At 39.5% G+C, this 11,480-nt stretch overlaps 1 protein-coding gene across 1 annotated transcript; it reads right to left on the bottom strand.

The window, feature by feature from the left end:
• Positions 1-403: 403 nt before the first annotated feature.
• On the bottom strand, positions 404-2,286 carry mpg (N-methylpurine DNA glycosylase; the record flags this gene model as incomplete). Its single annotated transcript, XM_083895891.1, has 3 exons — positions 404-913; positions 1,108-1,312; positions 2,056-2,286. The coding sequence occupies 3 exons, from the start codon at positions 2,284-2,286 to the stop codon at positions 450-452; spliced, it is 900 nt and encodes a 299-aa protein (XP_083752017.1). The 3' UTR covers positions 404-449.
• Positions 2,287-11,480: the final 9,194 nt, after the last annotated feature.

Genomic DNA, 11,480 nt, shown 5'->3' with positions numbered 1-11,480 from the left:
ACAGATGCATGAGCTGAACGAAGGAGAACAGAGACTGAAGGTGCGTTTCAGAACAGATTTATTTTATAGATGCTGATCGATTGAACGAAAATTAAAGGTACAGTCTGTATAATTTAACGTTTATTGATTAAGCTGTTAATTGCAGCTGGATTGGAGAACCTGTGTAAAATTCAGTTGTAAAGTTTGTCCGTTGTCAGCTGCCTCCATAGTGCTGACCAAGCTATTTTGATAATCATCTTTGGAATTTCTTTTAAACTACAAAGAGTTTTTTTGGTTTTTTTAAACTAAATAAATGTGAATTGATTCGGGGTTCTCACTATTTTATCATACAAAACAGATTAATTAGAGATGAAAATAACAGTTAATGATATAATGAAGGTATTTCAAAAAATTAGAACTGGTATATCCCACCACAGCTGACTGACAACTCAATAGAGAAGTGGAAGGAGTCATTTCAGGACAACTCCTGCTGTGTCTTTTTTGACAATGTTCTGTCCCTTGTCAGGCTGCTCATCTGAGGGAGCAGAGTCATTTCCAGACTGAGGCAGACTTTCTGCCTCTTTGTTCACTACACTAACGCAGGGATGCCCTCGAAGATAAAACCTCCACGGCTTCTTTGCCCACTCGCCATGGGACTCTATTCCAACACGCGGCGCTGACACTATATCACGTGGTTCTAACAGAGTGGTGTTTGGGTCCCTCTCCAGCCACACCTCTGGATCTGAGGCGAGGTCTCGGCGGTCGAAACAGCGATGTATACTCAGAGCCTGGCACGGTTTAGACGGCCCGTTGCAGAGCTCTTTGTCCTTAAGCTGTCGGGCTCCTTCTTTCCGTCTGGCTGACCTCAGCTGTTTCATGATGGACTGGCCCTGCAGGGGCTCAGCGGAGCGCAGTAGCACAGCAGCACCCTCCCCTGTGACAAGCACGGCACACAATATGCATCAGTCAGCACGGCCCCACTCTGTCTCCTTCCTTTTGCCCTTTACCCACTCACGATAGAAAATACAAACTCACTATATCACCGAATTAAAGGTTAAATCGCCTGGAAGAGAACCAAAACAAACCTACATTTTTCTGTGACAAAACAGGTAATACTTCTAATTTTACCTTCACTAGAGACGTTCATGCACAGGTAGATGCCATAAATTGGATACACGTAAATGGTTCCAGGCTTCATGAACATGGCCGTGTTCCTCTCTGTGCGTTTGCCTCCTGCTGAGTGCGAGGCTCGGTCCTCTCCTCCCAGGTAAGCCTCGGTCTCCACTATTCTCCCGCGCAGCTCGGCACCATCGGCACACCTGTGCACCAACACCTGCAGGGACACAGCAGATTATGAGGGGATTAGTTAATCGACACAACAAATGTGATCAGCCATCTGCAAAAAAAAAATTAAAACATGTAAATTAGTCTGGGATCTTTTTGTGTAAAGACATTTAAATGATTTACCAAGTAAATGATATGTATAATAATTATGACTTTTTTTATTGACCTTCGCCAAGGAGGTACATGTTTTCGCTGGAGTTTGTTTGTCTGTCTGTTAGCAACATAACTCGAAAAGTCACGGACGGATTTGAAGGAAATCACCAGGAACAGGTGATTCAATTTTGGGTGTGATCCGTGGGGGCTGAGCTGCCTTGGTGGAGGTCTGCACTCTCCAAGTGCTTTTTTAGTTTAATATGCAGTTTAGTGCTGCAACTATTAAGTATATTCACAATCTTACTTTCTCGATTAATCAAGTAATCGTTTGGTCCATAACATTTTGAGCAGTGTCACTCATGAATGCAGTTATGCAGTTTCTAATGAGATTTGAATAATTCCATAGTTTCACAACACAATATTTGAAAATACCAATTTATCAGTATGCATTTTATACATTTTGCTTTTGTTTAACCTCAGATTTGTTTTACTAGCAAATAAATGCCCAGGAAAAAAAATGATTATTACATTAACCCTTTTTTTTGGCCCATATAGGAGATAAGATCGTCCTTTATTAGTCCTGCAGTGGGATCACATTAATCGAGTATGAAAATAATCGGGATATTTTTGTGCCGTTACCTTTCCCAGGAAAGCTTTGGCTAAAGTGATGCACGGTTGCTTGAAGAACTCTTCTGTGAGTCTGTTCCCTGTGTTGTTGTTGTTGATAAAATAATGACTTTGCTCAGTCTCGGTTCTTTCACACTGAAGCTGCTCCTTCACTTGTTTCACACTCGTCTGCTTTTTATGTTTATTATTTACTTCTCGCGCGTCTGTTGCCATCACTGGCAATTTCCTCTTCCTTGCCGCCATAACGTTATATATATAAATATATATTACCGAGTAAAAAGTAGTGTTTCTTTTTAAAGCATATCACTGTACTGTAATGCACTGTAAGCAATTAGCATCTACAGCATAATCCACAGTTAACACCGGAGCTAGCAAACGGGAAGTACATTGTTTTGTGTCTCTTAAAGGGACCGCGCACCTTTTTTCCTAGAGACGTTGAAATGATTTGGTGCTTCTCAAAGTCAGTCTTGTATAAAACACAAATACTTCAGTAAAAGTACAAGTCTCTTACAAGAAAATTACTTTGGCGAAAATTAGGTCATGTTTTATAATATTACTTAAGTAAAAGTCTTAAAGTATATGACATTTACTGTTTTAGAAGAAAAAGTAAAAGTATTAAAAAGGTGAGGAGTTGGACCATGGTGGCTCAGTGGTAGGGCTAGTTGTCTTTCATCTGGTTGTGGGTTCAATTCCTGGCCCTGCTAGTCAATATAAGTGTCCTTGAGCAAGACATTTAACCCATATTGCAGTGTGTGAATGGGTAAGAAAAGATTGTGTGAATGGGTGAAACCTGTAGTTTACAGCAGCTCATCGAGACTTTTAAAAGTTCTATATTAATAAAGACCATAATACCAATTCTTATTTTATTTGGTAGTAACTAGTAACAAAGACAGTTAGGGCAAATGTAGTGGAGTAAAAGTCCAGCCATAGTTTATTTAATATAGTGGCGTAAATGTTGCTAGAAATATAAATAACAAAGTAAAGTACAGATACGTTAACTTTAACGACACTGTCTTGTATAAAGTACCTAAAAGAACTTGAGTACAAGTATCTTACAAGAAAATGACTTTGGTAGAGGTTGAAGTTGCCTTTTAAAAACTTACTGCACAGGTCTCAAACTTGTGGCCTGTGGGCCACATATGACACTGATTCTGACCAATCAGTGTCCGCCGGCAGTCTGTCGACGTCACGTTTTAGCATCGGCTCAGTTTGCTTGGAACTTGGTACCAAAAAAAGGTACCAGGTACTAAAACGAGTAGCATCAAGCTGAGCTGAACCGTGCTTGAACTGTATCATGGAAATTTTTTATTATTACGAACTGCTATTGGTAACAATGGCTAGCAATAGATACGTTTGTGTCCATGATTATTTTCTAACAGACGTCTGTAGCAACCTCAGCAGTGGCATACACAGACATTTGGAAAAATTAAAAATTATGCTTTCAGGTCAAGTTGTGTCTTGCAGTGACGTTTGTCACCTTTTCAAATTGCGGTGTCTTTGAACATATGCAAGAAAGCCTTGGTAAGTTATAGATTATTGATATCCTGATGAAGTGTTGATTTCTTTTAAAGGTCTAATATGCCACTGAAAATGAAATGGTAACTCTAATGTAGGTCAGTGTGATTTTGTTTTATGTTTCCATTCAAAACCCTGGCTCGTGAGTCCAGATGGCACTTTAGGACGTCCAGTATTTTTGTCCAAACATCATCTGTTGCAGTGAGGAAACAGAACTTGCATCGCTGTAAATTATGTGTGTGAAAGACTAAGTATAATTTGAAGGACCCTACATATTTGAAGTGTCCTTCAGGATCTTTCCTTGGTTGTGCGATGCATTGTTTTTTTTTTATATTGTCTAAGCATTATAGTTTCCTGTTCTCGTTTCTCTCTCAAGCTGTGATCAGTGATGTTAATGTTGTTTATTTCTCCTCAAACATCCGTTTTTTGCTGAATTTGCTGATGGATAAAACCTCCCTCCCTGCTGCTGTCTTATTTCTCAGCCTCATTTGAAAACAGTCCCTTCTAATAAGGAACTATAAATAGAGCCGGTGTGCTTGTGCCTGCCTGTGCCCAGGAAGTGGATGGCGCCAGTTTGGCCCCAGGCTCTGTGAGTCCATGTGGCTTTGTGGAAGACTAACAGTGTGTGACTCGGTCGTGCCACTGACTGTGGGTTTTGTGAGGTTAAGTGTGAAGTTCTGTTGAGCTACTGTCACGACAGCTCTCACCACCATGCACTTACCAGCATGTGTTGTAATGTAACAAGCAGAGGTGGAAAAAGTACTAAAATATTGCACTCAGGTAAAAGCACCGATACTTTGATGAAATATTACCCAAGTAGAAGTAAAATTAGTCATCTGAAAAGGTACTCCAGTACAAGTAAAAAGTAGTTCATTTGAAATGTACTTTAAGTAAAAATTACTTAGTTACTTTGCGTGGGGTGTGAGACAGTGGCGTAGGCAGAAATAATATTTTGGGTAGTGGGTGGGCTATCTTTGCCCCAAAAAAAGGAACCAGAACTAGAAAAATTACTATTGACAATGACTATTTTACTTTGTAATATTATGCACTACAAAGTCAATGACGGCAAAATACTGCCTATAACACAAGCTCTACCATCAGAGCTTTATAAAGGCTTGTACCAAATTATTAAAACCCATTTAGTGGACATTTGCCCTTCTCTTCAGAACGATTAATGTCGCTCTGTAATGATCAATCAGACCGTACTAGTTCCCAAAGCATGCTGGGAAGTGTAGTTCTTCATTAGAAGGGTTTTTTTTTCCAGTGGAAATAACTTGTTTTGATAAACAGCAAAGGTAAGACGACATTTCTGCTTATATTTCTTGAAGGTCAGTTGTTGTTTTGCTCTTATTTTTGGGCTGGATCCGTGAATCTTGGTCGTAGAGTGATGACATTTTTACCGCTGGAATCTGTGGATTCTCTGCTGTCCAGTTTGTTTACATAATCTGGTTCTGGTGTATATTTTCCCTCTGTAGGTCTTCTTTGTGTTGAATTTTTATTTTTACTCAGTAACGGATAGGATTTATAAAGTAACTAAGTACAATACTTGAGTCAATACGTACTCGAGTAAAATAAAAAATCCTGTTAAATTGTACTTAAAAAATACAAAATACACAAAAAAAGTATTCAATACAGTAACTTGAGGAAATGTATTTCGTTACTCTCCACCTCTGGTAACAAGGTACAAAATATTTTTGTTACTTTACTAAAATTCACATATCTGTACTGTACTTTATTAATATTTCTAGCAGATTTTACTTTTACTCCACTACATTTCCCCTAACTGTCTTTGTTACTCGTTACTACCAAATAAAATCAGAAGAAGAAATGGTTGAAATGCAACTCACCCTACTACTGAGCCACCATGGCTCAATCCTTACTCCTCACTTATTTTTGATACTTTTACTTCTAAAACATCATTACATTTTATATTAGAACAGTTACTTTTGATACATACATTGATATATACTTTTATACTTTTACTTAAGTAATATTATTAAAAAGTGACTTTAACTTCTACCAATCTCATTTTCTGTTACAGTTTTTCTCGATTGTTTCCACACATTTTCTGAAAGCATACCTCATGCTCTCAGAACTCTACACACACAAATCCAAAAAACACACACACAATGGGCAAAACCCCTCAATTCTCCTGCAAAATGAAACTTAACATTCAAAACAGTGTTATTTCTTCTCAAAATGGTATTTTGTTTTCAAATGACACACAAACCATCATATGAACAGACATTTATAAGAACCCGTTGAACACTGATGTGCTCAATGTAAAACACTTTGATGAACGGAAAACACTTCTTCTCCATTGATCATAATGACTTAGGTCTTTGTTTAGTGTTTAGTGTTACACTAACTACAGACACTACATACATAAGTGTGTAAAACATTTTATAATATTGTTTTTATAGGAACTGTGATGGACTGGCGAACTGTCCAGGGTGTGACCCCGCAGATCGCCCTATGTCACCTCGCGACCCTCTGGTGGAGGATGAAGCGGTAGATAATGGATGGATTGTTTTTATACTCAAAACACACAAATACACAGTAACAAATATATTTTATTCCTATGTATTTCCCACAAAAACAATGTACACAGTACATCCCAACCAACACAAAGTTGCAAATACAGTGGTCTACATACAAAACAGAAACCGTTTATTCTAACGCTCTGATTGCATTGTAAACCTGTGTGACAGGTGTTTTCCCAGAGTGATGAGTCAGTTTGCATAGTAGGGAAATTAACTTTAGAATTTTGAATGACAGTGTGTGGTCATTGTGAAAACAAAAGATTTTCTTCATGAAAATTGTGCCAAATGCAGAGAATTGTGTGTAGTGTTTTGAAGAAAGTGTGTTTTAGAACTGCAATTTGAGTGGAATTGTGCTTGTAGTTTAGCAGAGTTGGTTCAGGGGGTTGATTCATGAGTTACCTGTTGTGGTCATTGTGTCTCAAGTACCAGTATTTGTGTGTAAACAATTCAGAAAAACTGTAATACGGCTCGATATAAAATAGAGATGGAGCAAGTCAGTCACCGACACTAGATATACAAGTTGTATTTACAGATCATAAACTATTCACTGCATACACTTATTTTACACAAACCTTATCGGAATCCAACGGTGCTTATTCATCATAGGATTCTCATATTATTGTGCAGTATTTTGTCAGTGTGCCTGTGTTCTGCTCAACCATCTGCGCACACACAGACAAGTCTCGTCAGGAACTGAACGTGATCCAGAATGCAACACTGCAGGCAAACTGAGGCGGCTGAGATTTATCAGAGGCAGTGAACACTTTCACTGATGAAACACAGTCAGAGCAGATAATTGCCTTCATCAGTTCAACAATCAGGTCCAAGTCAATAACACAACACATGCCAGTGTTCCTCGACTGACTCATCTGTCCCGGCTCAGAGAAGTCAGTGCACACACACACACACACATTGCACATTGTAAGAGAAATCTGCAGAAAACTAAACTAAAGCGGCACGCAAATCAAAGCATCTGTGCGTTTATTTTGTTACAATCAAGGAGAGCTGTATGGAGTGAGCTGAAACAAGAGCTCATAACTGGCTATGCAAATATTTGGACGAGGAATTTTAATGGCACTTTTTTCATGTTGATGCAGTGGATCGACTTACCGCAGTCTGCAGTTCAAGGGTGTATGTCCCTCACCTGTTCCTGCAATGCCACACACACACACACACACACACACACACAAACACACACACACACGCGCACTGGTTTCCATGACTTCAGAGGACATTGCGTTGACTGTAATCCATTTCCTGTAGACTTACTTTAACCTTAACCACAATTACTCATGCCCCTGACCTTAACCTTAAAGGGACAATATGTAGTATTTATGGGTTTATATTACCCAAAATCCACTTTTTTATACATATTATGTGCTCCTGCATTGTCTAGCCCGCTCAGGGAAGAAGGGGGTGAGCAGAGCAGCAGGTCTTTGTTGTAATTTTCAGCCTCTCCTCTAGATGTCACTATAAACTACTTACTTCCCCTTTAACCTTAACCATAACCCTAACCTCAGCCTAACTTTAAAACATGTCCTTAAAATGTAGTCATTTATGTTATGGGGACTTGATTCTTGTCCCCACAAAGAAGACAAGTCCACATAATGTGTCTGTGTAAACAGCAGCTTTGAAACACTCGCTCTAGAATGTTGTCCAAAGAGGTTTTATTTTGGAAACTAATGCAATTTTTTTTTTTATGCATCCACTGTTGACCTCTCACCAGCCACTTTATTAGGTACACATTTTTATTCTCTTGTATCTCCTCAGCCAATCACATGGCATTGTAGACGTGGTAAAGAAAAACTTCTGAAACCAAGTTAGTGAAGAAAGTCTTTTATTTACTTCCTCCCCACTCCCCCACTTCACGCAACTTCAACTTCAATTTGGAACATCAGGTCAGGTTTCCATGATGATAGAAACCTGACCTTTAACCTTAAGCTGTCCTTTTTTTTATGACAGGTAACATTCTCTTAAAACAGAAGCAGTGTCTTGTTTCACCGAGACAATTAGTCGTCAAAACCTGGTCTGTGTCCCTTTGTCTCTGTCATAATTAATTGATGAAAATTAATGATTCATGTGTCACTTTTCTTGTCTGTTGCTGGTGTGTGTGTGTGTGTGTGTGTGTGTGTGTGTGTGTGTGTGTGTGTGTGTGTGTGTGTGTGTGTGTGTGTGTGTGTGTGTGTGTGTGTGTGTGTGTGTGTGTGTGTGTGTGTGTGTGTGTGTGTGGTTGTAGGTAGGACCAGTGAGGGTTTTTACCAACAAAGTGAGGTCATTTTTGCCGGTCCTCACTTTGTTTTCATTCAGTTCACTTCCTTAGGTTGTAAACATGCTATGCTCTGTTTTTAACCGAGGTCCTCAATTTTATAAAAAAAAACAAAAAAAAACGTTTTCCAGCCCAGGTGTTTCACACACGTTTTGCTCTGGGGCTCCACCTGCAGACATGTTATCGTACTGCACCCAGTAGTTCTTTATAGATGTCTTTATGAAGTAGATATTTGTAATTGTGTTGATTTATGAAGTGGAAATGCTGGTCCACACCAGTGTGTGTGTGTGTGTGCGTGTTTGTGTGTGTGTGTGCGTGTTTGTGTGTGTGTGTGTGTGTGTGTGTGTGTGTGTGTGTGTGTGTGTGTGTGTGTGTGTGTGTGTGTGTGTGTGTGTGTGTGTGTGTGTGTGTGTGTGTGTGTGTCTAGTTGGTTTAAAATTTTAACAATTTACAATTTGAAACAAGTTAGCATCTGGTTTGCGTCTGCTTCCTTGTCAACATATCATGAGATGTATTGCTTTAAACTGGTAACTGAGTAAATTATATATATATATAGTACTTTGAATTTTTCTTGTAAATCAAGTTATTTTTTGTCACTTCTTTTGTCACTTTTTGCGAACGTCTTGTTGCCAGTAGGTGGCACAATAACTGTTTTGGTTGAATTTTGATACCAAACAGGTGAAGTTTGTCTCATTAATTATTATTATTAATTATTATATTGTTTTTGGACAATGTTTCTGGCTTTACAACAACTTCCCACTTCCTGGCTAAATGTCAAATATCAAGTTCACCAATTTAAAATGATATCAGGAGTTACAAATATTTTTGTACATTAGTCTCTACATTGATTTGTGTCACGGCAGTTTGCCAACATTAATCTAGACCTATATCAAAGGTTTGTATTGTATGGTGTTTATTCTGTATTGTAGAAAATAAGTGGCGTTTGGAGAGTGTGATGTTCATCTTTTATCAACAGGATAAAACTCGACTATGTAGGAATTAAGAACAGCCTAAATAAAGAAGGTCAGTGTTAGTAGATCATTAAAAAAAAGACAAACACTCGACTTTCACAGATGTTTATTTTATCGATGGACCTGCTCTGGAATCTCCGGTCCCACGACCTTCATCTCTCTCTGTGCTCTGATAACAGTCAGTCACTTTTTCTTATCTCACACCTGTAGCTTGCTCTCTCTTGAGTTGGGCGGCGGGGAAGGGAGAGTGGATTTCACCGGCCTTATCACAAAAACAAGAGCTCATAAATCTTCCTCAACATCCTCTCTGTCTTCACCACTTCAGCAGCTCCAGTGTGGCAGATGTCTCCCAGTCAAATGTGTCCTTTAATTAATGAAAACCTGAGCTGAACCCAGAAAAGCAGGCGGAAAGTTACATTATTTTAACCTCCAGCCTCAAGATTCTTGACCAACCAGGCTCCTACAGGAAGTGAGTGTCCACTGATCTATTTAGGGCCAGTTGGTTTTTGGCGATAACCTTCAAAGACGGTCATTGCGCCACCTACTGCCAACAGAAAGTACACCTTCAGTAACAAATATATAGTCAACAAAAACATAAACATACAAACTTAAAATGGTGAAGAAAAATAGAATGTCATAACATTTGCTCAGATTCTTGATGAATTTGTTTATGGAATGATTTGTTTTGCTCAAACCCAGTAGTCCAGTGTCACTCGGTCACTCCTATTGACTACAATCTCAGATTGAGTATTTCAACTCACCAGAGTCATGGAACATGGCAGAGTGGTGGTCAATATGCGTGACCAGTACACAGACACTCCTTATGGTCTGGTCAATAAAAGGGCACACCAAAATGTGGACTTTTGTCACTTGTCAATATGCCACAGATGTCACAGATCATGAGGGAGCGTGCCATTGGCAGTGCTGAGTGCTGGGTTGAGCGTTACAGCTGTGGCAACACAACTGAATGACGCCGTATTCACCAGACATGTCACCTATCAAACACCTTTGGGATGTTCTGGATAGGCGTGTCCACCAGCGGGTTGAAATGGGACAACATCCCCCAGGCCACGATCGACAACCTGGTGATGTCCATGTGTCGCAGGTGTAGCGCTCTGCGTGAGGCACACACGTTATTGAAGTTTATAACACACACGTTATTGAAGTTTGTGAACTTGGATCATCGACCCCCATTGTGTTCTTCCTGCTATTACTCCAGGACTTTTGTTTTGAAATTGATCCTAATGCTCGCAAATTAAAGCCACTTTATTGATAAAAGTTGTACTGTTATTTTTGGATAGTTACTCTGTTTTGTCACATAACAATAACTACAAGTTTTTCTTTGTGCGTTTATATTTTTGTTGAGTGTAGTTTAATTCACATTATCTGCGGCTTCTATCCTGTGGAATTTTGAGTTTATTTAACTTATTCACATCTTTGCTGTCCATATAGGAAATGAATGGCTAAGATTTTCCCTCCACACTCACACCATTTGTCTTCTTCTGTGGATGTAGTAAACCACCTCATCCATGTATGAGAAGCAAAAAACCCTCTGTGGTATTAACCCAGGAATCCCAGTCACTCCTCCACTTCTCTGCTTCAGTACAGGAGAGGAAACATTTTATGGACCATCTGACGACGTCCTTTTGGTCAAAGATTACCCTTGAACTCAACCCTTTTATCTGCCACTGATTGATGTGCAGTCAGGGGCCCCTTGAGTGCTCCTACAGGTCCTGCATTATCCCTAAACTCTGCCTAAGCCCTCCACAGTCCCACAGGGAACGTCAATTGTTAATTACCGTGACTTTATGGTATATCAATCAGAGAATCCCATGGGCCTCTGAAGGGTCTTTACATACCTAAGAGGTTTGATAAAGACCGATCAAGTCACCTGCGCAGTGCAAAAGGTATCTTTTGGCCTAATTTAGGAGCGTGTCTCCAAATCGGCTCCATTTTCAGTGAAGATATCAGTCACATTGACAGGGACGACGAGACCCGGGGGTGTAACACGGAGAGGAAGATCTGGTTTTTCATCATGTGAACTACAGTCAAGACCAGTTGTGAAACTGGTCTGCAACCTATGGTTAGTTTGATGAAGCAGTGATTGGATTAAAAAGAAGTGGGATGATTGCTGTCAGGACG

The sequence above is a fragment of the Microchirus variegatus genome, assembly GCF_963457635.1.
Source record: "Microchirus variegatus genome assembly, chromosome: 10".
In the NCBI taxonomy this organism is placed as follows: domain Eukaryota; kingdom Metazoa; phylum Chordata; class Actinopteri; order Pleuronectiformes; family Soleidae; genus Microchirus; species Microchirus variegatus.
This window is presented reverse-complemented; position numbering and strand designations above follow the sequence as displayed.